General features: G+C 44.7%; 2 protein-coding genes across 2 annotated transcripts; both read right to left on the reverse strand.

The window, feature by feature from the left end:
• Positions 1-2,615: 2,615 nt before the first annotated feature.
• Positions 2,616-3,287, reverse strand: GJB4 (gap junction protein beta 4). The gene has a single exon (XM_054998873.1). It carries the CDS (start codon positions 3,285-3,287, stop codon positions 2,616-2,618), a length of 672 nt encoding a protein of 223 aa, XP_054854848.1.
• A 9,033-nt stretch (positions 3,288-12,320) lies between these two features.
• LOC129343584 (gap junction beta-5 protein-like) lies at positions 12,321-26,232 on the reverse strand. The gene is made up of 2 exons (XM_054999877.1): positions 26,121-26,232; positions 12,321-14,359 (listed from the first exon to the last, which is right to left on the reverse strand). The coding sequence occupies exon 2, from the start codon at positions 14,332-14,334 to the stop codon at positions 13,486-13,488; it is 849 nt and encodes a 282-aa protein (XP_054855852.1). The 5' UTR covers positions 14,335-14,359; positions 26,121-26,232; the 3' UTR covers positions 12,321-13,485.
• Between the last annotated feature and the right edge of the window lie 407 nt (positions 26,233-26,639).

Below are 26,639 nucleotides of genomic sequence, written 5' to 3' on the forward strand. Positions count from 1 at the left end.
CGTGTGAGGTAGCTAGGCAGTACTGGGGGGAAATAATAAGAGAAATGAGTGAAATTTTACAATTTCAAATAAATAAGAACCCAGAACTCCTGCTACTAAACTTGGGAATGGAGGGAATTCCAGCCCATCATAGGACGTTGATATTTTATATGACAGCAGCAGCTAGACTTTTGTATGCGCAAAAATGGAAAGTACAAGAAGTGCCAACTATTGAAGATTGGACCTACAAATTGCTGTACATGGCAGAAATGGACAAGATGACAAGAAAACTGAGAAATCTGGACTCAGGGCAGTTTAACACAGATTGGGAGAAGCTGAAACAATATCTGGAGAAGAAATGGGAGGTGGGAGGAAAACTGTGGCAGTTTGAGAACTACTGAAGTATAATAAAATGTAGAGGGGGGTGACTTTACCGGGGGGGGAAGAGATAAATGTGAATTTATAAGCAGTTAGATTAACAGATTGATATATATATAGATATATATTGGTTAATAAATAGAATATTGATAGAAAATAATTAAGGATAAGGATTAAATATACGGATTGAGTAATCAACAATATTTTCTTTCTTTGATAAGATTTGTATAATGCACCAAACTGAATGTATAGACGAGTCAAATTGATTGACTATGTGACGAGAGTTATATAGAATTACCATAAAAAGATAGAATGAGTAATACATAGAGAATAAGTTAAATTGTTTGATTTAAAATGTGTAAGATTTTTATGGTTTATGATATATAGGTTTATGATATATAGAAATATTCAAAATTGGAAAATGGGATAAATTGTTTATCCAAGATGGAAACAAAGACTTACAGTTTGGGTATACAATAAGAAAAGTAGTTAAGGATGTACTGCTTAGTATAATGGAGAATATGTATTTGTTTTAGATAGAGAAATTTAATAGAAGTAAGGGAAAAGGGACAAAGGGTTGGAAAACTGTTGGAAGTCAACAAAAGGGGGGGAAAGGGAGGGGGTTAGAAATGAAAAAATTGGGGAAAATTGAATGTAAATGTAAAAATAACGGATTCTAACCCAATAAAAAATTTTTCAAAAAAAAAAAAGGGATACTAAAATCAGGGGTACTGAGAACTTCACGGTCAACATGTTTGGCAGGTGAATGTACCATTTTTGACTGTACTAAGCTGTACTAATGGCTGTACTAAGCTCCTCCCTTTTGCCCTTTAACCTTTTTTCCTTTAATGCAGTTCAACTGCGAGTGATGGCTCAGCGGTTGGCAGGAGGGGGGATGCCTGGACTGCAGGGGGAGTCTAGCGACATTCTTGTTGCCTGGCACTTCTGCACTGATCTAATGAGGAAACAGAGAAGGAGGGGGCAGTGACAGCAGTGAGAAGTGTGGGGACAAGGGAGTAGGTACAGTGCCCGGCAGGGGTTGAATGAATGAATGAATGAATGAATGAATGTCCAGCAGGGGTGGCTTTTCCTTCCCTCAGTTATGGACCTAGGCACCAAACAGTAAGGGGGAAAAAAAGCCAGCCTGATGTAGTAGTTAAGAATATTGGCTAGGCCTTGGGAGACCCTGATTCAAATCTTCACTCTATCTCAAAAGCTTCTTTTGACTTTGGTCGAGTCACACTCGGCTTCACCTACATCATGGGGTTATTTTGAGGATAAAAGGAAGAGAGGCAGAAAGTTGGAAGCCACTTTTGGGTTCCACTTGGGGAGAAAAGTACAGGACAAATGAAGTAAATAGAAAAATAGAAATAATCACTGGCTGACTGGTTGGTTTGCTCAGTTTATTTAAACAACAGGGTACAGCAATAACAGCTCTAGGGAGGGCTATGCCAGCCAGGTCTCCCTGCTGGCTGTGTGAGGACACGCATTCTCGAAAGGGCAACGATTCCTCTTTCTTGTCTTGACTGAATAGGCAGAAAGTGACCACCGAAGAGAGTTGAGGTCTTTTGAACAGCCAAAAGGTTTGATGAAAAATCAGTTCCCTGCTCACCACTAGTGAGCAGAACATGAGCCCAAATGATTTTTTAAAAAGCATCCTTAGTTAAAATGGTGTAAAAGAAGCAAATGAATCAGAAACACCAGCAGCAAAATAAAATGCAATGAAAAAGCTCACTCTAGTAACATAGGACCAAAAATAAATGAAAAAGGAGATATTTATACATATGTCTGGCCCACGAGGTCCTGCAGTTCTGTTCCCTTTTATAGAGCATCTCTGCCTTGTCTTGCTCTCATTCTTGCCCCCCCCCCGCCCCCGAGCCCAGCTAGAGTTGCCATCCGGTAGGGCCTGGAATTACAATGTATTTCAGGATTACAGAGACCAGTTCTCCTGCTTTGGAAGGTGGACTCTATAGCATTTCACCGTGCTGATGCTCCTCCCCAAATCCCGCCCTCCCCAGATCCCGCCCTCAAATCTCCAGGAATTTCCCAACCTGGAGCTGGCAACCCTAGCCCAGCCTGACCTATTTATGCCTCTTGTTGTGGGGCATGCCATCTTCTTCATGTCTCTTTTCTAATCTGGAGCTCTCAGTTCACACAGACAGAGCCAACTGGCTGAAAAGTCCAGCCCATTGCATCTACAGAAGGCGATTCTTCTCCTGTATTGACTGAATGTAGATGTGATCTTCTTTGTCTCCAGGCTATGCCAGTCTCTGCAGAGATACAAACACTTTGCACCTCTTACCCACGAGATAGGCTACCTCACAGAGATTAAGGATGATGCAGACCAAAGTGGCAGCCACCATGAAGTAGGTGAAAACTTTCTTTTCTGTAGGCCTGCCGAGGAAGCAGTCGACCATGTTGGGGCAAGGAGCCACAACACACTTCACCAGCCGTGGAAGATCAAAATTGTGGTAGATTGAATGGAAAATATAGAGGAAGGCCAGATCTACAGCTACCTTCAAGAGGAGGCTGAAGAGGTAGGTCCACCACAGCCCTCCGTGCTTCTTACCGGGGTTGGGGTAAAGCAGGTCACAGTGTCTGCCAGCTTCCTCCATGTGTTTTTGCTCTTTGACTTTCCGGTAGGCCACATGCAGGAGAACCAATAAAGAAGGGCAGGTCACTAGGATGAGTTGGAGGGCCCAGAGACGGATATGGGATATGGGGAAGAACTGGTTATAGCAGACATTGGTACAGCCTGGCTGCTGTGTGTTGCACTCAAAGTCGTGCTGGTCATCAGACCAGATGGCCTCAGCTGCCACTGTGTATACAAGGAGCCGGAAGATGAAGACCACATTGAACCAGATACGCCCCCAAACTGTGGAGTACTGGTTCACCTCGCTGACAAGTTCTTGGAGTGAGGCCCAGTTCATCCTCTCACTCTGAGGTTAGTGCTGGAGAAAGCATGACATGGAAAAAGAATACGAATAATAGATTTGACAGATCCCATTCTGTTCCTCTCACCACTTCATCCCACTGGCTGCCACACGGGTACATTGCATGACTTCCAAATCTTATTTTTTTGTTTACGTCATTTATAGTCTGCCTTTATCACTGAGAATCAAAGTGGATTACCCAAGGTGAGTCAGTACAGACAATTTCAAGGCCATTTCAATAAACAATATAATCGGGTATATAAATTTGCAAAGATTTAAAAACCAGCAGAAATCCAATACACAGAGATGAAGAACTGCTGAAATAGAGCATTAGGAATTCTAAGACTGACATATTAAACAACATAGAACTTACCCAGTAGCATTGTACTTAAACAACAGATAGTACATAATAGTACATAGTAGTAAAGTCTATGGTCCCCAGGGCTTTTTTTCAGCGGGAACGCAGTGGAACGGAGTTCCGGAACTTCTTGAAAATGGTCACATGGCTGCTGGCCCCTCCCCCTGATCTCCAGACAGAGGGGAGTTAAGATTGCTCTCCACACTGCTGAGCGGCGTGGAGGGCAATCTAAACTCCCCTCTGGCTGGAGATCAGGGGGCGGGACCACCAGCCATGTGACCATTTTCTTCGAGGGCAACCCACTGAGTTCCACCACCTCTTTTCCCAGAAAAAAGCCCTGATGGTCCCTATTTCTTTACTGATGCATCTGTTTGAGACAGTTTCCTTACAGTACAGCCCTCCTGTCTGAGTAAAAAGCCCTCTTGAATAATTCAGTTTTGGATTGTTTGTGAAAAGCCATGAGAGTGGGAGTTTTCCTGACCTCTTCAGGTAGTTTTGTTCCTCTGTGAAGATCTCTACACTGAAGCATTCATGCTAAGTTGAGCAGAATGTTCTCCAGGTTTCTTTTCTACTTCAGAAGTGGTCATTGAAGGTGTAAGACACACTGGGAAACCATCTTAATCCACAGCCATTTCACTTAAATCACAGCTATTTCACTTTTGCTGTTGCTTCAGTGGCTGTCTGCCCCGCCCCCCCCCCGTGTCATTCCTTCTGAAGAAAACCTAGCCAATGTGGGATAACATGCCCACACAATGATTTTCCAGTCCTACACACCTAATCAAATTCTGTTTAGAGAGAGGGTAATGCTTCATATGCCCATTTAGAGCAAGCAATGCCCATTTACAGCGAGGGCACTACTTCATGTGTGAGTCAAGTGGACGATTCCCAAACAATCAGGGGTCACAAAACCAATACGTGTACCCTGTCCGCAATGATCCCTGAAAAAATCACGGAGAAGCGATTCTGAAAAAGATTTTCATTAAATACTCCTCCTCTTTCAGTTCAACCCTAATCCATACAATTAGCGCTGATAAGAATGTTGACGTCACATTTTGGGCAGTCAAATGATCCACCCATCAGAGGTGTAACTGATCCACCCACCAGAAGCCCAAATGATAATGGCCAACCACAACAATATAGGTCTTCTGGACAAAACATCCATCCTATCCGTATTGTGCATTGAGTCTTAAGTGTCATTGGAGCAAAAAGGACTGGCAAATCCTGAATGTGAGATATCCGAGACGGGGGATTAAGTCGGTGTTCTACCTCCAAGTTCTGGCCCCAAGTGCGAATTTCTGGTTTATCAGCCAGACTAGCAAATGAGCCTCTTGAAAAACAAAGCAGAGGCATATGATAAGATCTGATATACTTAAAGCTTCCAGTTTGGCTTGTTCTGTAGTCTGAGCTACGAGAGATTTCCTGCCACAATTTTGCTCCCCGCTGTCTTTGCAGAAACCAAGTCTAACAAATATGATAAAGCTTTAGGGACATTTTTTTTTGCTTCTTCATGCTAATATGGGCCCAGGTTGGGCATTCAGACCTGCAGTAACATACTTGGTGTGGTGGGAGTCAGCGTCAGCCATTGGGAGAATCCACGTCTGACACCTCATGAATCATATCTTGAATGGCCCAGCAGAAATCTGAGCCTATGTGATGGAGACCAGGTGAGATCAAATAAATGCAGGTATATGACATCACTTATACGACCCACCTTGTGCAAACTGTGGAAATGCGGTGTACCAGTGTTCAAGGGAATTCACTTGATATGTTGGTCCTTCCACATTTTGAGGGTGATCGAGAAAGAAGGAAGGCACCTGTTTGGAGAAGCGTGTGCATGGTTTACTCAGCTCTTCATTTGTGTACCTGCTTTACAGGTCTGGTCCCAGTTTTTCTTTACTCTGCAAAAGCCATTTCTGCAAGACTAAATGACCAAGTGGGGCCACAGGCATTGTTCTGGAATTTGGACATCTGTAGAATTCTCACTGAAGAGACTAGTCCTGTTGAGGACAGTAGCCTTAGTGATCCTTAAACAGGTTAACTGCACATGACTTAAATGGTTTCTTCCTGCCTTTAAGGGAACCCTTAAGAACACATTGGGATAGATCTACCTTTACTGATATAAAAGTTGCACATACTGGGAGCCTACCACTTGTGTGCAGATCCTCCTGATATGCAGTGTTGCCTTCCAATATGCCAGTAGCGAGTGCAACACACGTATTAACCATGTGTGTACACCTCTGGTACAAGTGAACTGATTGCTGGATATTCCAGAGTTTGTATACTGAAACTGTATGCTCAAAGAAGAAACCTGTGTTGCCCCTATTCACATAACATGTTGACCATGAGAATCGAGAGGATTGGGGATAGTGCATGCTGGCATTGTGTGTGGGTAGTGGTCTCCCAATATGTGTGACTGTAACATCTAAAAAGAACTAATTTCTTCAAAGAATCTGCAAATTCTCAACTGATTGGGTGTAGCTTTTTGGACAGAGGAGAACATGAGTCACCAGGAACATTGCACCCAGGTGTGAGGGAACGATCCGCTCAAGTGACTTGATCTGGCCTGACATTCACTCAGCAGGGTGTGCAGAAGCCACCTGAACCCTTTTGTAAAGATGAAGCAAAAAGTCTCAGTGAAGGGGTGAAGAAGAGGCAACTGTATTCCAGCGGGACCACGTTTTACAAGCATTCTTGTTGATAAGCCCCACTCCCCCCCCCAAGGAAGCCGGGCCCAGGGTCTGTAGGATACCCCTCTTTCGGTTCAGAAGATGTTCCTTGCGTGCTACAGGCACTGCAAGAGGGTAATACCTCCAGGCAAAGAGTGTGACATGTCTATCAGAGCCCCCATATATGCCCTGGAGGCGTTGGATTGGGATGAATTACTTGAATAGGACAATTCTCATGGATTATGATCAGGACTCTGTAATTTAATTAGTACTGGTTCCAATTTTTGGAGGGCCCTGATCAGATGTTGTCCAGGAGCCCCATCTGCCCACCACTATACTTCCATGCCCACCCACCAACCTGAATGTCCTCCTCACCTGACTGTGCATCCTCCCCTTGCTCATACCCTTCCATTGCCTGCATCATGTTTATGCTATTTCCCCAACAGTGCAGCGAGGGAAGGCAGCACGGTATAGCCCAATCTTGTCAGATCTTGGCAGCTAAGTAGGGTCAATGGAACGTGGATGGGGGACCACCACAGAAGACACTGCAGAGGCAGGCAATGGCAAGCCACCTCTGCTCATCTCTTGCCTTGAAAGCCCCTTTCTGGGGTCGCCGTAAGTCAGTTGATGGCATGTACGCAGATGTTAATATTTTGCCTGATCTACCCTGTACAGAGGTTAATTACTTCAGCGGTACCTGTTACTTCATCAAGCACTACATTTTGCCTATCTAACAACATTTGGGAGCGTCTCACACCCATGCTGAGTGAACTAATTACCCTTTGGATTAGATCACATTTTGAACCAGCTTCTTTGTAACACTCTCCCCCCCCGCCCCCGTCACACACACTTTCTGTTGTGTATATACATCATCCCGGTAGATTTATACTCCTGTGCATCTGATGAAGTGAGCATTGATTCATGAAAGTTTCTGCTAGACTAAATTTTATCAATCTTTAAGGTGCCACTGGAGTCCTAAATTCACAATAGGTGAGCCACATTGGGCTTCCAGGGGCACGTGCTGCATTGGCTGTCTTTAAATCGACCTCCTGTAGAGGATAACGCAGTTGTGACTAGAATTGCCAACTTTAGGTTGGGCAATTCCTAGAAATTTGGGGGTGCACCCTGGAGAGGATGGAGTTTGGAGAGCTCAGCGGGCTTGTAATGCCGTGTAGTCTACCTTCAGAAGCTGGCTGTTTCCTCCAGGGGCAACAGATTCCCTGTAGTCTGGAGATCAGTTGTAATTCTGGGAGCAGGTCTCACCTGGAGGTTGACAACCCTGGCTGTGACCTCATGACTCTCTTCTTCTGTGCCACTGTTCAAACCCTGAGTCAAGCCACTAGCCCTCACTGAGAAGCCTTCACCCCAGTGTTAGTCCAAAGGCTGCAAATCAAACGAGCTTCTCAAGGAATAACTAAATATATGCAGCCTTTCTGAGATTAACCTGGAGCAAAATTTTTAAATGTCCTTGGCACAGAGAGAAGCAACCCTGCTTAACTATCCTGCCCTTACCTGAGGATAGAGCATTTTGCCGACTCTTGCTGGTTTTTCCTATGGTCGTGACAGTCACCGAGGCACCTCTGACTTTGACAACGGCAGAGCAGAGTGTCTTGATGTTGGGTGTGCCTCATTCATCTTCCACCAGTAAGCTCAATGAACTATGATGCTGCGCTTGGTTTTCAATCGAGGCACACCAAATTAAACTGACTTTTTTTTTTGGCCCACGTCCCCTCCTTAGCAAAGAGGTTTATTACCTATTTAGAGAAAGACAAAGGCCTCGATCCGCAGAACGAAGTCAGCGCACACGTCCAGCAGGCCCTTTCACCCTCTGCCTGCAATACCAAAGCTCCACCGTACTTTGGACTGTTGTAGATTTAGTCTCAGAGAGTTTGTTTTATTGCATCTTTATTTTTTTAAAAAAAGATTGCTTTTCAGTCAGACATTGGTCTCCCAGAGAGGATCAGTGGAATCAAAATCCAAAACGAGTAGCGATTAAAATTCAAGGGGAAGCGTACTCGATGGAGGGGATTTGTAGCTCTGTGGGGTTCAAGCGCAAGGAATGAACTGTGCACAAGCGTCCATGACGGAGGGGAAAAGCAGAGCGAAGCCTTCAGTACTTGCTCTTTTTTGCTAATCAGTGCCAGATTCTCTGTGCTGTTGTTAATGTCTTAAAGGGAAGGGTGAGAGGCTTGAAGAAGACACATCTCCCCCCCCCCTTTAGACCTCCTGAACCTGCGTCTGATCGTGATGGAGTTCAGAAAGTTTGGGGTCCTTTTAGCCAACAGACACAAGAAGTCAGGACTCAGCAAGGGAGACAAAAAGAGGATCCTTTTATTGAGGAATGGTGGCCTGAATTGCTTGAGGGTGGCGGGGGAGGGGGAGAAAAGCCTCTAAACTGAGGATACTGAAAAACTACCATACAATATGTTTATACTAGCAGTCTAACAAGCAACAAAATAGTGTGAGAGGGGGAGGGAGAGGAATGAAGTAGTTTGAAGTTTCTTTGTCTTTTATTGCTTATATTGTTAAATAAAAATAAAAAGTTTTTTTAAAAAAGAAATGCATAGAGAACACGGTTTTGATTAGGAAAAACAAGCAGGGAATGAAGGATAAATCCCCTCTTCTCTTCCTGTATCACTTGCTTTTTTACCAAATAGCCAAGTGATCTCCAGTGATCTCCATCAGGTCTGTTTAGATCAGCAGGCACAAGGACTGGCTGCTTCCTTTCCTCCTTCCCCTGGTCTCCTCGAGGGCAATTGGGAGGAGGAAAGCAAGGAGGCTTTCTCGGCTGGATGTAGATCCTGGCGTGATGGAAGGGAGAGTTTGTGGTGTGGTTTGTGCATCAAGGCTTTAGTGGAAAAATGCAAGTTGGGAGCTTGGAAACGATGGAATGAATGTGGCATGAATCTCATGACTCGCTGGATTCTAATTTACAACTTGACCAGCACCGTCTACAACTCATGGACCACTGAGCCTAGTGTAATCTACCAGCCACAGATGTTAGCCCGACAGGGACATGATAAGCCAAGTATGAGACTATAAGATAGAGGCAGTGGCCATGGGCCCAGAAGGCAACTAGCTGAGTTTCTAGCTGAGAGGTTCTGCAGGCTTCTTATATATCTGCATTGGTAGAGAGTGCCCTCAAGTCATAGCTGACTTATTGCAACCCCTAGAGGGGTTTTCATGGCAAGAGACTAACAGAGGTGGTTTGCCATTGCCTGCCTCTGTAACCCTGGTCTTCACTGGAGAGCTCCTATCCAATTATTAACCAAGACCGACCCTGCTTAGCTTCTGAAATGCGATGAGATCAGGCTCACCTGGTCCATCCAGATCAGGGCATTATTCCACTATTAAATGGGTCTTTGGATAAATAACTTTATCTATCCAAACCCACCTATCCACTTGCCCACCCCTCTCAGATGGGCTTCTCACGTACAGGGACATTGTACCTTCATCTGTAAAATCCAGACTCATGAAAAAAAAAATAGTAGATGCAACAATCATGATTTGCGTATTTGAGTGGCATCTCCACATTTCTGCTTTCTGTGTTTCTGCCCTTTTGGTCCATATGGGTGTTCCAGATTTACTGACACAATCTGTGATTAGTTGCGAGATGAAGCTGTTGCTAGAATATGCTTGCAAACAAACGTTCCCTTGCCAACACTTCCAGTTATGGAATTTGGCAAGTTAAAATACTTGACATTTTCAGCTTCAAATGTATCAATATGAAAAGATTAATTTTTAGGACATCTTTGAGTGTTGCCATTTTGCAGATGGAAACACATCATTTCCCTCTCCTTTCTCCTTCTGTGGGCATGAAGGTGTATGAAGCAGGGCCTTCTTGGTGTTGGCACTAGCCTTATGGAATTTACTTTTCAGGGAAACCCACCCAATTAAAATGCTTTAGTCTTAGGTCACTTGTAAGATGTTCTTATTTTGCCAGGTATTTAGAGACATTTGGACTCACTGCAGCAAACTCTGTTTGATCTTGTTCATTTTGTAGGATGGTGGGGCTGTTCTAATCTTATTCTGCCTTCTTTGCTTCTGATTATCTACATTATTTTATGGATTTTTTTAGCACTTAACATTAGGGCTGTTGAATAATTTAAGAATATTCAGTTGATAAATAATCTGCCATCGCCAATCCAACAATTAATGGTAAATGCATTTGCACAGAACCCAATTTTTTTTGACATGTTGAAGAAAAAGCCTAAAATGATTTGCCATTTAATAAGAAAAGCAACCACATTTTAGTTAGAATAAAACAGCACTTTAATAGTTTAGTTTTTCATTTTCGTCCCCTAGTACAGGAGCACAAAAGAACCTAACATTAAAAAAAACACAAGTATGCCCTTAGCTCTCAGCCCCCCAAGTGGTCCCCCAGAGACTCATAAACTTCAGTTAATTAACTTGCCAATTAAACGGATTAAAGCACACATCCCTAATTTTTATGGCTCGCCGCCCTTGAGCACTTGGCAGAAAAGCAGTATGCCATTTCTGAAAAAGACATTAAATACGTAAGACTGGTCCAGCATAACTGATCCAGGTAGCAAGTTCCACCCTGGGGAAGATGCTTTCTGGCTTAGTGACTGCAAGATGGAGAATTTAGGTCAGTCAGACCCAGTTCCCCAAGAGACTAAAGCACACCATGGGATCTTCAGGAGCCGGTGACTCAAAGGAAATGGAACACTTAAGTAATCACTCTTGCCTCATCGATAAAAGTTAATTAGCTAGTGGAGTAGGTCACCCAAGGGAGGGTGGAGATGCCATTCCTTGCAGGGTTTCAGTCAAGCTTGGAGGAAGCCCTAGCCATGTGGCTCAACAAGAAGATCTGGACTCGGTGCAGAAATGATCTGGTGGCCCTTACAGCATGTGGTCCAAGAGTTCAGCAGTTTGTTAGACTGTCTCCTGCCTGCTTGCATCTCCTCTTTCACCTCCTAGACCAAGGAGCAAGTGTGTGAGCCAATAGAATCCAAAGAGACAAAGCCATCGGGTTGGATCCAGACTGAATTTTCCAGCGGCAGAATGGAACTTTCCTGTCTACCTCTTCCTACCACACCCCACTGCTCTCCTCCACACAATGCTGCTCTTGGGGGGATAGAGGATCCTAAGGAATGAACCAAGGGTGATCAGCACAGCAGTAGGTAGAGAGATTTGGTAGGAATTTCCCATTTAGTCTAGGTGCAACCCCTTGTCTTTTGATTAAAACTTAGGCAAGTTGAAACCCACTTTGATAAATGCAGCCAAGATGTTTCAAAAGAAGAAAACCTTCCTGTTTTTTTCCTACTTGCAAAAACACTTCACAAGCCTGTGGTAAGGTTTGTTCTTTTTCATAGAATTATCATACATCATGCCTAGTTGCCAAGACACTTTATAAATTATCAATACTATTTATTATTGCTTGAGATTCCAGAAAGTCATGTTTTCTCACAGCAAAAATACATTTTTCTTGTGCACCATAAGAATTGCATAGCTGGATTGGACCACAGGTCCATCCTAACATTCAATCATTCTCTCCCCCCCCCCCCCCCGCCTGCCCCACTTCTAAGATTTCTTAGTTCTGGCACTTTTATTACCACCCAGACTGAACACTTCCTTTTGGGAGAAAGATTTTTAGAAAATTAGAGTGGACAGAATGTTGCGAAATGAGTTACGGTTAGGTGGCTTAAAACTTTAAATTAAATTAATTGGAAGAACCAGAACAATTTGGACATGACATTCTTCCTTCAAGTATGACTGTGCGAAAATAAGGAACTCACTGAACCTTGTTGAGGTGGCCTAATAATTGTTTACAGTGCGTGTGGGCAGGGCTTTTTTTCAGCAGCAATGCAGTGGAACGGAGTTCTGGAACCTCTTGAAAATGGTCACATGGCTGGTGGCCCCGCCCCCTGATCTCCAGACAGAGGGGAGTTGAGATTGCTGAGCAGCATGGAGGGCAATCTCAACTCCCCTCTGTCTGGAGATCAGGGGGCGGGGCCACCAGCCATGTGACCATTTTCTCCAAGGGCAACCCACTGAGTTCCACCACCTCTTTTCCCAGAAAAAAAGCCCTGCGTGTGGGAATGCTTTAAGTTGCATGGTTCCTTATCTGTCATAGTTCTGCCTGCTCCTGAGGGCTAGCCTATGCATCTCTCTGATTGCACATGTGCATACATGCCCCCCAAATCACTGAATCAGATGACTTTCCTTTGGAATTTTTTTGGAAAACTTGTTACTGAATTTGCCCAAAGAATGAAGTCCAAATCAGACAAGATGTTGGGAGTTCTGTGTCTGGAGGTTAAAAACTTAGTTATTTCAGGAGCATGGGACCTGGATGCAGACTGGAGACATAGGCACAAGGAGAGGGAGAGATTTAAACTTCTCCCTCATGCCATTTTTCCTGACCTAAAGCACCACTGGGGAGCCTGTCTTTGTCCAAGCGTGGCAAAGATGCAGGTATCCATATCTGAATTCTTACATTTCTCTACAGGCAACTCCTTGGGGCCATTTTAGCCCAGGAAAATGGTGCTTGGGGAAAGTGTAGTCTCTCTTAGCTTACACCATAGTCCTGAGCTGCAGATACAAAACACTCCGCATCTTTGTCTTGTTTGGTTCTCTGACCCTCAAAAGGAAGAAACATTTCCAGCCAAGTTTTATGGTTGTCATGGTATGAAAGCATCAAGATTGTACAGCATTCCCTCTTCAGACACAAAGTGAGTGTTGCCAATCTCTGTCAATCACGTTTAGAGATCATTTTTGTATCATTATAATTTGATGCGATAGGTGGTGCTACTTCCAAAATAGCATTCTCTGTAGACCAAAAACAATCGCCCTACAATTTCCTTTTTACTAGAAGAATAACAGGCTTTGTAGAGCCCATAGCACAAGCACAAATCTCTCTGAGTGTGCTTTTAGTTATTTGAAGACAACTAGCACCTGCCTCTGGCCTTATACATGACAATATTAAGGAATATCAGCACAAGAGGACACAGAAGGGTTTTTTTAACTGAAGAGCTTGGGCTGGGTTATGTAATAAGGGAGTGTGGGACAAAGGCTAAATTAGACTGATATTCATCTTAATCCCCCCTCCCCGCCATTTCTCATATCACATCCACGTCAAAGAAGGTGCCGATATGAGATTGAAGGGACACGGCTTCTGTTAGCGGCGATCCCTTCTTACTTGGTGGCATTGTTACCCTAATTTCTCATGTTTTGTCTTAGCACATGGGGAGCTGCTTGTTAGAGACGCAGTGACCGGTTTGTAATCTGTCCCATGGAAGACTTGTACGCCCACTTCACAGGGTTCGTGTTGACTGGAGGAAAGAGAGCTAGAGTCCTTGTGAATAAGTGTCCCGCTACGGTGTCGGTGGTACCTTTCACTTCTGGCCTCAAGGATCTCCTTACATCTCTTCCCAATGAGGTAGAATGCTTCAATGAGGCTGAGAAGAATGCAGATGCAGGCTGTCACAACCATAAACAGGGTGAAGATGTTCTTCTCCGTGGGCCTGGATATGTAGCAATCGACAATGTTTGGACAAGGTGGTTGGAAGCACTTTACCACAAGGGGGAGAGTGTAATTTGGGTAGATGATGTAGAAGACTAAGAGGAACAAGATGTCCACGGCGGCCTTGAAGAGGAGGCTGATGAGATAGGTCCACCACAAGCCCCCACGTTTCTTGCCTATGTCAGGAAAGAGCCGCCGGCCATTGTCTCCATATTTCTCCCTGAACCTCTTCTCTTTTGCTTCTCTGTAGGCGACGTGCATGATAACCATCAAGGAAGGGCAGGTGACAAGGATGAGCTGCAGAGCCCAGAGGCGGATGTGGGAGACTGGGAAGTAATGGTCGAAGCAGACATTGGGGCAGCCAGGCTGTTCTGTGTTACAGTCAAAGTCCTTGTGGTCATCACCCCACACTTTCTCAGCAGCCACAAGATAGACCAGCAGCCGGAAGATGAAAACAACTGAGAGCCAGATGCGCCCAAAGGCAGTGGAGTATTTGTTCACTCCACTCAGGAGCCCTTCAAAGATCCCCCAGTTCATGGTGTCTGCTTTCAGTTAACAGTCCCTGAAACGAGATGGGTAGTGGGAGTCAGAAGAAGCAACTAACCAACATGGCCTATGGATAGAGCCCCTCGGTCATTGAGCAATGATATCTCATTGCTTTGCTAGACCTGAGTCACCTCATGGAGGTGGGAACAAAGTGAGGGCTGCAGCCACACCTTCTCGGAGATTACACTAGAGCACACTTTAGCAAGCGTCTTACTCACTCAGCAAAAGCCAGTTGCAAATATTCACCATAGCGCAATAGTAGTGTAACATCTAACGGGGTGTGGAGGTAACCGAGGTTCATTGGCCCACTCCTTAAACTGGTACTTTGCATTATCATTTGAAACATATTCAGTATTTATTTATTTATTAGATTTTTATACCACCTCTCCCTCAATGAGGCCTGAAGAGATTTACAACACTGAAAACAGTTAAAAATTATTAAACATTTTAAAGCAATTTAAAACAATCCGTCCCCCAGTGTAAGCAATCCATGGCTGCTGGTTGGTTGCAGCTCCACTCTCTTGGAGGAACACAATGGGGAACCCCACCTCCAGCCATTGGCCAATGAAATAGCAACTGTGGGGAACTTGCCTTCTTCCTCTCCACTAGACACATGAATTCTGTTCCACCCACCATTTGCTCCAGAAAAGAGGGGGATAGGCATTCTGGCCCAGGCCAGAAGAGTAAAAACAGAGGAGAGTTGCCCTATTTCCATTCAAGGGAGAATACTGGAAGCCAATGTGTCATAGTGGTTGGATCAGGGCTTTTTTTCAGCTGGAACGTGGTGGAACGGAGTTCCGGAACCTCTTGAAAATGGTCACATGGCTGGTGGCCCCGCCCCCTGATCTCCAGACAGAGGGGAGTTGAGATTGCCCTCCGTGCAGTGGCGCAGAGGGCAATCTAAACTCCCCTCTGTCTGGAGATCAGGGGGCGGGGCCACCAGCCATGTGACCATTTTCTCCGAGGGCAACCCACTGAATTCCACCACCTCTTCTCCCAGAAAAAAAGCCCCGGGTTGGATTACCATCTGGGAGATTTACATTACCGTTCTAACAAGATTTACAATGTTCTAAGTCCATTGAAGTGAATGGGCTTCGACCGGCACAACTCTGCACAGGATCCCACTGTCAGATTTAAATCCCTCCTCAGCCATAAAGTTGGCATGGGCCGGTCACTGTTGCTCAGCTTCGCCTACCACACAAGGTTGTTGTGAGGATAAAGTAGGGGCCAGACTCCCTAAAGAGGGCTGAGATAGAAAGGTACTAGGACACCAACAAACAGGGTTGTCAACTCTGGACTGGGAAATTCCTGGAGATTTGGGGAGAACCTGGGGAGGGCGAGGTTTGGGGAGGAAGCGGCTCAGAGGGGTGCAGTGCCACAGAGTTCAAAGCATTCATTTTCACTATGGTCACTATGGAGACCATTTTCTGGCCGTTTTCTCCCACCCCTCATTTTCTCAAGGTTGAGGAATTAGGGACAAAGGCGGTGGCTTACCTGCCACGGGAAAGCAAACGGCAAGCTTATTAACACCCAGTCTGAGGTGGTACAGTCCAGAAACAGTTGGACCACCTAACTGAGGCCTAATTCTTTACCTTTCCCCTCTGCAGGGGAAGCAGTTGCCCTTTAAACAAAGTTTTGGGGCAATGGAGGACCTTGGAAAGTCTGCCTAGCTTTCTTCGGCTTTTGCTGAATTGCTGCAAAGAAATTCTGGGCGTTGGTTGCCGCTCTTTGAAATGATCAAGAAACTTTCCAACCAGCTAGTGATTGAAAGCCTGCACTTCCAAGCCAGACGTTTATGGGAGCTTAGGCGGCAGGAGATGCTGCAGAAGCATGGAGGGGAGGGTTAGGAGGCTATTTAGGGCAAAGGAGAGCCTGGTGGTGCTGCCCTCTCCCCCGAAGACTCTCTTCTTGCAAGGCAAAGAGAAGTTAGGAAAAAATGCATTTGCAAGAGTCTCGGAAGGTCTAAGAGACGCAGAACTGTAATGATTCATCTTTCTTCCGTATAACCACGTAGAGTTACTAATCACAGACACAGACCAAACGCTATGAATATAACAGATGAAGAACTTTGCTGGATCAGACCCAACAGCCAGTCCTGTTTCCAGTCCCAGTGCCTCTGAATGCTCCAAAGGAAACAGTGAAGTTGGTACACTTCTCTGGTTGCCCTTCTCCCCGTATTCCAGGGTATACTGCTTCTGCAAACGGAGGTTCTCTGTAGCTGTCATGCTTCCTACATGAATTTCTCCCCCTGCCCCTGCCCAATGCCATTTAAGCTGGTGGTTATTCCTGCATCTTGTGGTGGTGAACGTCCATGAAAAATATAACTTGCCTGTGAAGTAGGTTAGTCTGAGAGTGAACGCCTGGCCCAAGCTCACCAGCAAGCTTCATGACAGAGTTGGAATTTGAACATACTCATAAGCAGCTCAGTGGTAAAGCCTCTGCTTGGCATGTAGAAGGTCTCAGGTTCAATCCCCAGCACCTCCAATTAAAAGGATTGTATAGGAGGTGATGTGGAAGACCAGCACCTGAGTCCCTGAAGATAGACCAATAGAGTACAAGAATATAAACCAGCTTCATGTGGTTATACTCTAGCCACTGTTATTTATTTGTTTGTTTAAAACATTCACAGGCCACTTCTTCAGAGACCTGCTTGAGGAGTCTCACAAAATGAAACAAGGATAAAATGCATAAGATCAAACCATTAAAATCCCAGCATAAAATATCTAACAACCTAAAAAAACCTCAATCTTATCACTGTACTCAGACAATAAGCAGATTGTTTAAAAAAAGAATGTAAAATTTAAAAGATCAACCCTTGTGTTAGAAGAGAAATGCTTTGACCTGGTATCTAAAAGAGAGTGAGTACCTATTCCACAATTACCAGGACTAATCCCAGATTAGGATTGTCAGGTCTTCCACTGGCAACTTTCATTGCCCGATGCCGCTCCAAGAGGCAGAAGAAGATTTTTTTTTTAAAAAAGCCAGCTTGTTGTTGCTTTTCGGAAAACTCCAGAAGTGATTTCACATTGTTCTGTGAATCAGCAGAAACTCTATGGTTTTATCATAGAGTTTCCAGCGATTCCTAGAATGACATGACATCACTTCCATATTTTCTTAGACGTGATATCACGGTGTACATGATGTTGGCCCCTATGTCCCCTCTCCGCAAGCTCCTGGCGGCTTCCAGGCATGGCCTATCAACCCTACCTAAGATGTTTTTTTTGTCAACAAATGAATGTCTCTGCATGGGTCATGCTGCTAGACTATCAAGAAGAGAACAAGGAATATGGTAGACAAGAGAACAAGGAAAACAGTGCTTGAATTCAGTGGAATTCTTGCTGGCTATCTCTATGATCAGCAGATTCACCATCACTGCAAATTAATGTTCTATATTTCTAAGCCTCCTACGTAGGTTTATAAGTATAAACCTGTTCCTTTCTTAATCAAATGCCTAAACAATAGTTTCTTTTCAGTCATTATTCTCTCACACCTCTCCAGCCCACTCTAGCTTGCGCAAACCTTGTCGGGTCATAGGGATCACCAGGCTTTTCTCTCCTGCAATCTCCTTCACGGAATCGCAGCGAGCCTCGTTGGACTTGACCGCCCCCTCTGGAGGTGGTTCACCACCCTCATCCCTCCTTGAGCCTGCCAAATATCTCCTCATCCCTTCCTTTCCAATTCCAAACTTACATGACTAGACTTGTGTCAGATCTGGATTTGGGATATTCAGGTTCAAATCCCCACTCAGACATGAAGCTCACTTGGGGGCAGTCAGTCTCTGCCGAACCTACCTCACAGGGTTTTTGTGAGGATAAAATAGACAAGGTGAGAACCATAAATGCCACTCTGAACTCTGGAGGAAGGGTAATTAAAATGTGATTGATTAATTGACTCACAGATTCTCTGGAAACGCAATAGGTTGTGCAATATCAATTAGTATTCTGTTCTCCGAAGACACTTAGGAAGTTAGGAGTGCTTGAGAGTCGAAGAGAATATCATGCATCATTGGTCGCGTAATTTGGTTCCAAGATTTGAAGGAATAAAGTAGATGGTAATGGGTCATCGAGAAGTCTGTTTCACCTCTTCCCAGTCTATTTTTATCTCTTTCCCCACCAATTAGTTAGTTAAACTAATAAGCAGTGCAATCCCAAGCAGAGTTACTCCAGTCTAAGCCCATTGAAGTCATTGGAGTAACTCTGCTTAGGATTGCACTGTATGACTCTTTAATTGCTTTAGAAGAGGCCTGTTTTATTAGTGCATTTAAAAAAAAAGTATTAATTTTAATAAAAGTACTCTCACAAACGATGGTCAGCAATGCTATCTTAGAAAAGAGGCCTTTCTCAGTGATTCAGCACACGTTGGATAATGCACTTCCAATCCTCTTTATGGATCATCTGGAACGGATTTTTTTGTGTGCGGAACAAAAAATCCACCTCAAAAGATTGATAAAATGCCTTGAAAGTGCATTATCCAACATGTGCAGAATCAGCCTCTGTCTCTCTCAGTCTCCAGCTGCTTCCCCTCCTCATTGGATACGGTGCTCTTGTGGCCGCATAGGAATCGTGTACCTGGATTGTCCACACCTGAAAGTTCAACTGTGAACGATCACTCTAGTGCATCAATAGTGCCAGAGCCAACAATGTGGAATGCAATTCTCCCACAGAGGGGAGAGTCTCTTCTAAAATGCTACGGGGCAACATCAAATAAAACTGTAAGTTGTTTTTCTTTGTCGGAACGATTGTTTTTATTTGTGTGACACTGGTGAAGATTTCATCAATGTATTTATTCAAATGCATGCAAGGGATCAACAGAGATTTCTTAAACTAACAAACAACAGGAAGGAATCCACATTTCTTCATTCCTCTAGGGGCCCAATCTGTTTTGCAGACTTTCGGATAACTATGCTGACTCATTTAAAAGTGAAAAGCTGCCCCTTGTGATTCTCATCAGGTGAGGAGGATATAAATCTGACTCATGAACACTTCTACCGGAAGATATTTGATTAGTCTGGTAGGACTGCGCTGGGCTCTCCTGCTTTGCGATTACATGGAAGTGGTGTCACAGCCCCCCAATGAAGCTCTAGGAATTCCCTCAAATCTTCAAATACCATAGAGACTGGGGGAAATTCCTAGAGTGTTGCAGCATTGGTGACATTGTTTCCTCCCCCCTCTTCCTCCTGCAGCTCAATTGATCAAGTGTGGCTGATGCACAGTGGTGCAGGACAGGCAAATCGTAACCCTAGCAGGGTTTTTTATGATTTCGGGGAGGAAAACTGGTCACCAGTGATAGAATTAAGACCTTTCCCTTCATTTTGAAAAGCAACTTGGGGATGGCAGGAGCAGTAATATAGCACTTTGGCCATGAGAGTACCCATTTTCTTGTGCTCAGTCATGGAAGAAGTGATTTTTAGACATTATACCGACATTGAGAGGTTGTGTGAGACTGTTCCAGGCTATCGTGGCTGCTTCTGAAACCCCAGTGTCTTTCACTGCCATTATAAAGAGCTTTGTCATACCACAGCCAGCAGTTGCCAGGTACAGCTTAACAAAAACAGTTAATGAAACAGGCCAAAGGATGACTCACTGGCTAGTTCTGTACCCGTCTGTGCCAGGATCCCCTCCCACTGCCAACATCTCTGCTTTTCCCACAGTAGACGCAAAGAACTGGAGAGAACACATAGCTCTTTCCAAATTCACACTCACTATGCATGTCCATCTCACTGCCCCTCCCGGACTTCAGAAAGGAAATATTGAGAATAACCAATAAACTTTGCAAGAGAACATTCATTTACGGGAAGAAGAACCGTGAGTGCAAAAATCCCAGCTGGGATTGCATCCTAACACGGCGTGCAGGAATGCAGCCAGTCTTGGACACCGCGTCCCAAATAACATGGGTGCTCCCTAAGTTGGGAATGCCATTCCTTAAGCAGTGCTTAGTTAAGAGGTAAGAGAAGGGCGTGTCTAGCTCATCCCAAGTCACTCCTAGCCAAACTGGCATATAAGAGGGATTGGGAAATGGAAACACATTAGCAAACATTATTTGTTTATTTCAATAATTACACTTGCTTTCCTCCCCAATGGGGATTAAGGTTGCCGGCCCTGGGGGGCATTGGCAGAGGCAGTGATTGCAGAAATCGATATTGCATGGCACTTTAGGAATTCCACAGAACTCTATAGTTTTTACCATAGAGATTGAGAGTTCCTGGGAATTGAGGGATTACTAGAGAATCGTCAGGCACTATGATATGTGCAAGGCCAGTCCCTTCCACCACGTTGTCCACACTGCTCCACTGAACCCAGGGTGGGGATGCTGGAGGTGAGAGATTGGCCACCATAGCTGGCAACCTGGAAAGCCTAATGGGGATTCAAAGCAGCTTACAACATTTCCCTCTTGTACCTTTCATCCTCACTACAACCCTGTGAGGGAACTTAGACTGAGAGAGCGATGGACAATGTCACCCAGCAAGCTTTCATGAGAGAGTGAGGATTCGAACCTAGGTTTCCCAGATCTTAGTTCAACATTCTAACCACTACACCATGCTGTCTTCCATGCAAATCCCATGACACATTGCAGGAAGATGCAGACACAAGAGTTCTGCAAATAAAGAGAATGGCTGCTTCCTAGTGAAACTAGCAAAAATGTGGGCAACCTCCCACAGGAAGCATTCAATATAGTTAAGTAATTATTCAACCAGATATTTATATATAGGTTTCCAATATTTAAAGTGCAAGTGCTATAATAAATTTTAGTGCAAGCTTACAAGTGTAAACAACTTATCAGGAAGACAATGAATAAATCACACTATAGCAGTAACAGTCGATGAATAGTCTTGGTCCATAAAGTTGGAACAACCGGGTGAGGTGAAGTTGTTCTCCAAAACCTGTCTCCGTTCTTTATTTTCTCCTTTAACCATGTGTTTCAACATCTCCTCCCGATGCTGACAAAAGCCGCGGGGTAAAAACTGAGCAAGCAGTCCTCTCAGCACCCGATCTGGGGCCGGCTGAAGCACAGATTTTGCACTCGCTTTCTCAAGAGTAACCGTTGCAGCAGCAGCATGGAGAGCTCATCGGTTTGGAAACCCGGTCTGGGTGGCTGTGCATTCTAGCGCACGCACCAAAGAGTTCTAGCAGGACTTTGGTTTACTGCAGCATCCCTCAAGAAGCGGAGCTGCTTCGGTCTCCAATGCACTCTGATTAGGCAAGTCCCTGATTTATTTTACATGGAACTCATGGGAGCAGGTCTACTAAAAAATAAACCCCATTTCATTCCATAAGGCTTACTCACAGGAAAGTGTTCTTAAGCTTGCAGCCTACTTCCAGACAAACTTAGTTCAGTGCGTCAGTGGCTTTAGAAGAGCCTTGCTGGATCAGGCAAAGGGTTCATCTGCCTCCAGCAGTGGCAGCCTCCAAGACGGGTGCAAGCAGGACATTAAAACAAGTGTCTCCCCCCACGACATGTCCCCAACATCTGGGAAACACTTTGCAGATGTGAAAAAGAGCCAGTGGGGTGTAGTGGTTAGAGATCAGGAGGACTAGGATCGGAGAGTCCCAGATTCGAATCCCCATGGCCATGGAAGCTTGCTAGTGGCCTTGAGCTGAGCACTCTTTTCAGCCTGGCCTAACTCACAGGGTGATTATTGTATGGAGAGGAGGAGGAGGAGAAGGAGAAATAACAACAACAACAACAGAAATAAAAATAAATAATAATCATCTGGGAGAAACACACAACAGTTATTCCAGTAGAGATAGGAGTGCTAGGTGTGATTCCAAAGGACTAGCTAAACACCTAGACAATTCTCCTCTCCCACTCTCCCATTCCCTTGGAATCAATGGGATGAATCCAGACTAAATTTTCCATCAGCAGAATGGAACTTTTTTGTTTCCCTTCGTCCCTGGATCTCCATGAAATGTTGCTCCTGGGGGATAAGGGACCCCTGGGAACAACATGAAGGGGGTTTGTAGTGAGAAGGAGGAATCAGTGAAAGTACGAATTTAGTCTGGATCCAATGCTTACTTATGTATTTTCCCCAAATATTTACATACCTGGCTTTCTCCTGAACATTGAAAGTGGATAATAACAGTAAAAAAAGAGCATAAAACAAGTGTTTCTGAATCAAACATTATCTTGTTGATAAGGGAAGCAGTTGATTCTCTAGAAGTAAGTGAGAATCTAGGTAGCATTAACTCCAGTGAGCCACATGTATAGTATGTGGACAGGCAGCAATTAAACCCAGAGTAAGATTTCCTTTACTGCTGATTCAGGGTTTGAAGCTGGAAATACAGGAAGCCATTTCCTGAAAGATGGAAAATGAGAATGCTTGGGTGGGAAAGGGGACAGCACAGAATTTTATGAACCATCCCCATGTTTGGAAGTGACAGCTGTACCATCCCTTTAGTTTGTTCAGTATGACTTGAGTACGAGTGGCATCAAGTGGTTTGGGAGAAACTCCCAGAGAGCCCCTGCTGTGGCTCATGTGTAGCTTTTTTCTGTGTGAATCATAAATGTATCAGTCTTTGTAGAAACTGATTTTGCTGCTGATGAGAGAGAGCCCCAACACTAGGATCTTTGCACTTTCCAGCATTTGGGATTCTCTTATAGCATCCCACTCCAAGTAGTGTGGATCAGTGGAAAGAGTGTTTAAATGGGAACACACAGGTAAGAAAGTTTGGGCTTGGAAAAGCCAATTTCCCCATTAGCCATCATTTAGGCCTTTTCAAAATCATTAGACCCACTATTTATGCTTCCTACCTACAAAACTTCGAAGGACAAAGATTCAACCTGTTTGATAATAGAATCTCAGTTGGATTGTGGAGTTAGCGGGTACACCATCTTCTTATCTAGGGCCTATTTCCCATTCCTTCCTTCCTTCCTTCTCTCTGTCTATCTAAACAGTCATACCTTGGACCAACACAGTTTATTGCCAGTGTAGTATAGTGCTTAGAGTGTTGGACTAGGATGTCTAAAGAAGAATGCTCTGACCCTTGAAAGTTCACACCCTGAAAATTTTGTTGGTCTCTAAGGTGTCACTGGACTCAAATCTTTCTGTTTTGCTGCAGACCATCATGTCTTCCCATCTAAACTATCCACCTGGACTAGGGGCTGAGAGACTTGGTTTGAATCCCCACTCTGCCATGAAATAAACAGAAATTGCTGGAGTATCAGGCAGTTGTAAGAAGAAAGGAAAAGGCAGAGCTGTTGGTATACCAGCTGATCGTAGGGTTGCCAGCTCTGCAATGGGAAATTCCTGGGGATTTGGAGGGTGGGATCTGGGGAGGGTGTGGTTTTGGAGGAAGGAACCTCAATGAGTATAATGCCATACAGGCCACCTTCCAATGCAGCCATTTTATCCATGCCAACTGATCTCTATCAGTTGAAGATCACTTGTAATTGTGAGAGATCTCCACCTACGTTCTGCTTATCCTCCACTGTAGAATAATTCAGCAAGGTGGGAGAGAAAGAGAAGTTTGCAAGCAAGGGTAGGAGTCCATGCTTTGAGGATGGGTTGACTGCTTTCCCTCCTGTTTCCGGTACCCTGGATCTGGGAGACCCGGGCCATTTCCACACAGCCAGAGCCTCCGGAAGATTGCACGAAACTCATGGAATGAAGCAGCTTCCTAGTGCGATTTCTCAGCGTGATCCTGTTTAATGGCGTGATTTCTGATGTCATCGCGCCATTAAAGGGGATTGTGCCAGGAAATCGCACTAGGAAGCCACTTCATTCCATGTGTTTTATGTGATCTTACGGGAGCATGTGAAACCGTCCCCTGATTCCAGTCCCATGGAATTACGCAGCCGTATTGGGCCCATCACAGTAGTTCAGCCTCTTCTGTCCATCTACAGAATCCTACCATATAAAAGAGTAAGCATGTTCTAGACGACTCACTTCCTATCCTGGTGCACCACCAGAGGGCACTGCCATGGAGGGAAACTCAGGCGAGGCAGCCTGTTCCTCCAGAGAGCGTGCCGTGGCAGAAAGCCCATGCTGGGATCAAGAGGGGAGCAGGTGGCAATGCTTGCCCCCCGCCATAACCCAGCTGGGATCAGGAGCAGAGCAGTTGGCAATGCCCAGCCCCCTTCACCCATCTGGAATCAGGAGCAGTGCAGGTGGCAATGCCTGCCCCCTGTCTTCACCTGGCTGGGATCAGGCAAGGAGCAGGAGGCAATGCCTGCTCCCCCCTTCACCCAGCCTGAATAAGGAGTGGAGCAGTGGCAATGCCAGCCCCCCCTTCAACCCGCTGGAATCAGGTGCAGAGCAGGTGGCAATGCCCGCCCCCTGCCTTCACCCGGCTGGGATCAGTCATGGAGGATGAGGCAATGCCCGCCTCCCCACCCTCCTCTTTCTAGAGCCTGTTGTATTTTTCCCCACAATGGGCTTTGTTGCTAGTGGGGACTTCTCAGCCTTTTGGTGATGTTTAGTAGGGACTGTAAGGCTTTTCCATTATACTGAAGGTAAAATTTCAGGAAAAAGGCTCAAGCTCTGTTATGACAGCATTGAGAAGAGCAAATATTCAGTCTCCATGAGCATTTGCCTTTATATATTCTCGATGGGGAAAAAAACAGGTAACTTTATCTTGATGTTTTCTACCATCAGCATTCCAGTTGTAATTTAAGCCTGCCTGAGACCTTTGCTACTTGCTTGAATTGCTTAGTCTGTTTCAAAAGGCAACAAAACAAAACAAAACAAACTCTGGAATCTCAAAATATCCTGCAGCATTAGTATAGGATGTCTAGCAAGGCATTGCCCCCTTCTCCCACCACAGAGATTTTGTTCGAAACCTATGGATACCGGGTAACCTTAGGAATGTCTATTATTATTTTTGCCTGTGTGTGTTATGTGCTGTCAAGTCGCTTCCGATTTATGGTGATCCTATCAATGAAAGACCTCCAAAACATTAACAGACTCGCTCAGATCTTGCAAACTAGAGGACACGGTGTCCTTTACAACATCATCATCATCATCATCATCATCATCATCATCATCATCATCATCATCATCATCATCATCATCATCTCACTGGGATTTGTTTCACATGTATTTATTAATGATGATAATAATTACAATAGAACAATATTTTCATTTATCATGTCTTTCTTATTGAGACTCAAGGTGGACTACAGATATATAAAATAAAGAACCAGATAGAAAAAGAGAGAAAAAAAACGGCCTATAGTTTTCCAGACAATTATTTCACCATCTTCCCCCCCCCCCAAAAGGACTGTACAAGATATTCACAACTTTGTTGGGCAATATCCATGCAATACTCATGAGGCACCCATATTGTCATCCAAACAAAATAAAATAAAATGCACAGGGTAAACTCCACCTCTGCTCAGTGCGCAAAAGAAAAGTTCAGACTTCATTGAGATTTTTTGCAAATGGATACTGTTCTTCAGTTCTTCATTTCAAAAAGGAGAGGTACCGGGGCTCAAACTTGCCGGGGATTCATATGCTTTTCTTTGCAAGCCCCTTCTTACAAGCTACTCTGAGTTTGTATGCTTGGGGAAGGAACAGCTCTCCACCCACTGGCACTATATATTTATGTCACATCTTTCAGGATCAGTTGCAGTACTAAAAATAGGTCCCGGGGCTTAGACCTGAAGAGCCGGGGCTAATATTAAGACCCCCTTTCATGCCCCATGTCTGCGTTTCCCCTCCCATTCGATGTTCCTGAGCTCAGCAACTGTAGCACAAACAGTATTAATCTCTTTTTTTGCAGCATGACAGTTCAAAGACTTCCTCGGCTTCTGGCACCCCCCCCCAGCTCCCCGACCCTTACCTGGAGGGAATCCTCTTGTCCCAAACTGCTTTCCCCCCCTATCAGCTCTTTCCATCTGCGGCATGAAACTTCTTTCCCCCTCGGTTAAAGGCCATCAAAACTTCTAGGCTCCTCCTGCCATGCTGAGAGTGAGGAGAAGGACGGGGAGGGAAAGGAACATCCCAAAAGGAAGCATTCCAGGGGTGGAGCTGGATTTGAAGGCGTTTTTTTTTACAACAGCCTGTGTTGCAAGCTGCAGAGGCCAACAGAGGCAGAGATTGTGGTCTGCGTTGCCCCATCTCAGAAACAGGATAGTAGAACTGGAGAAAGGGCAAGGAAGGGGAGCCAAAATGACCAGAGGCACCTTCCCTACAAGAAAAGGCAAAAGAAAAGGCTAATAGAAGAAACAGTGCAGTGTAATGGTTTGAGCATCAGACTAAGATCTGAGAGATCCAGATTTAAATCACTATTCTGCTGTGTAAACTCATTGAGTAACCTTGGGCCAGTCATACACTCTCAACCTAGCCTACTTCACAAGGT

This window comes from Eublepharis macularius, chromosome 15 (genome assembly GCF_028583425.1).
Source record: "Eublepharis macularius isolate TG4126 chromosome 15, MPM_Emac_v1.0, whole genome shotgun sequence".
In the NCBI taxonomy this organism is placed as follows: domain Eukaryota; kingdom Metazoa; phylum Chordata; class Lepidosauria; order Squamata; family Eublepharidae; genus Eublepharis; species Eublepharis macularius.

What these genes read in the sequence shown, in the direction of transcription:
- GJB4 (XM_054998873.1), bottom strand. Translation starts at nt 3,287, where the DNA reads ATGAACTGGGCCTCACTCCAAGAACTTGTCAGCGAGGTGAACCAGTAC.
- LOC129343584 (XM_054999877.1), bottom strand. Translation starts at nt 14,334, where the DNA reads ATGAACTGGGGGATCTTTGAAGGGCTCCTGAGTGGAGTGAACAAATAC.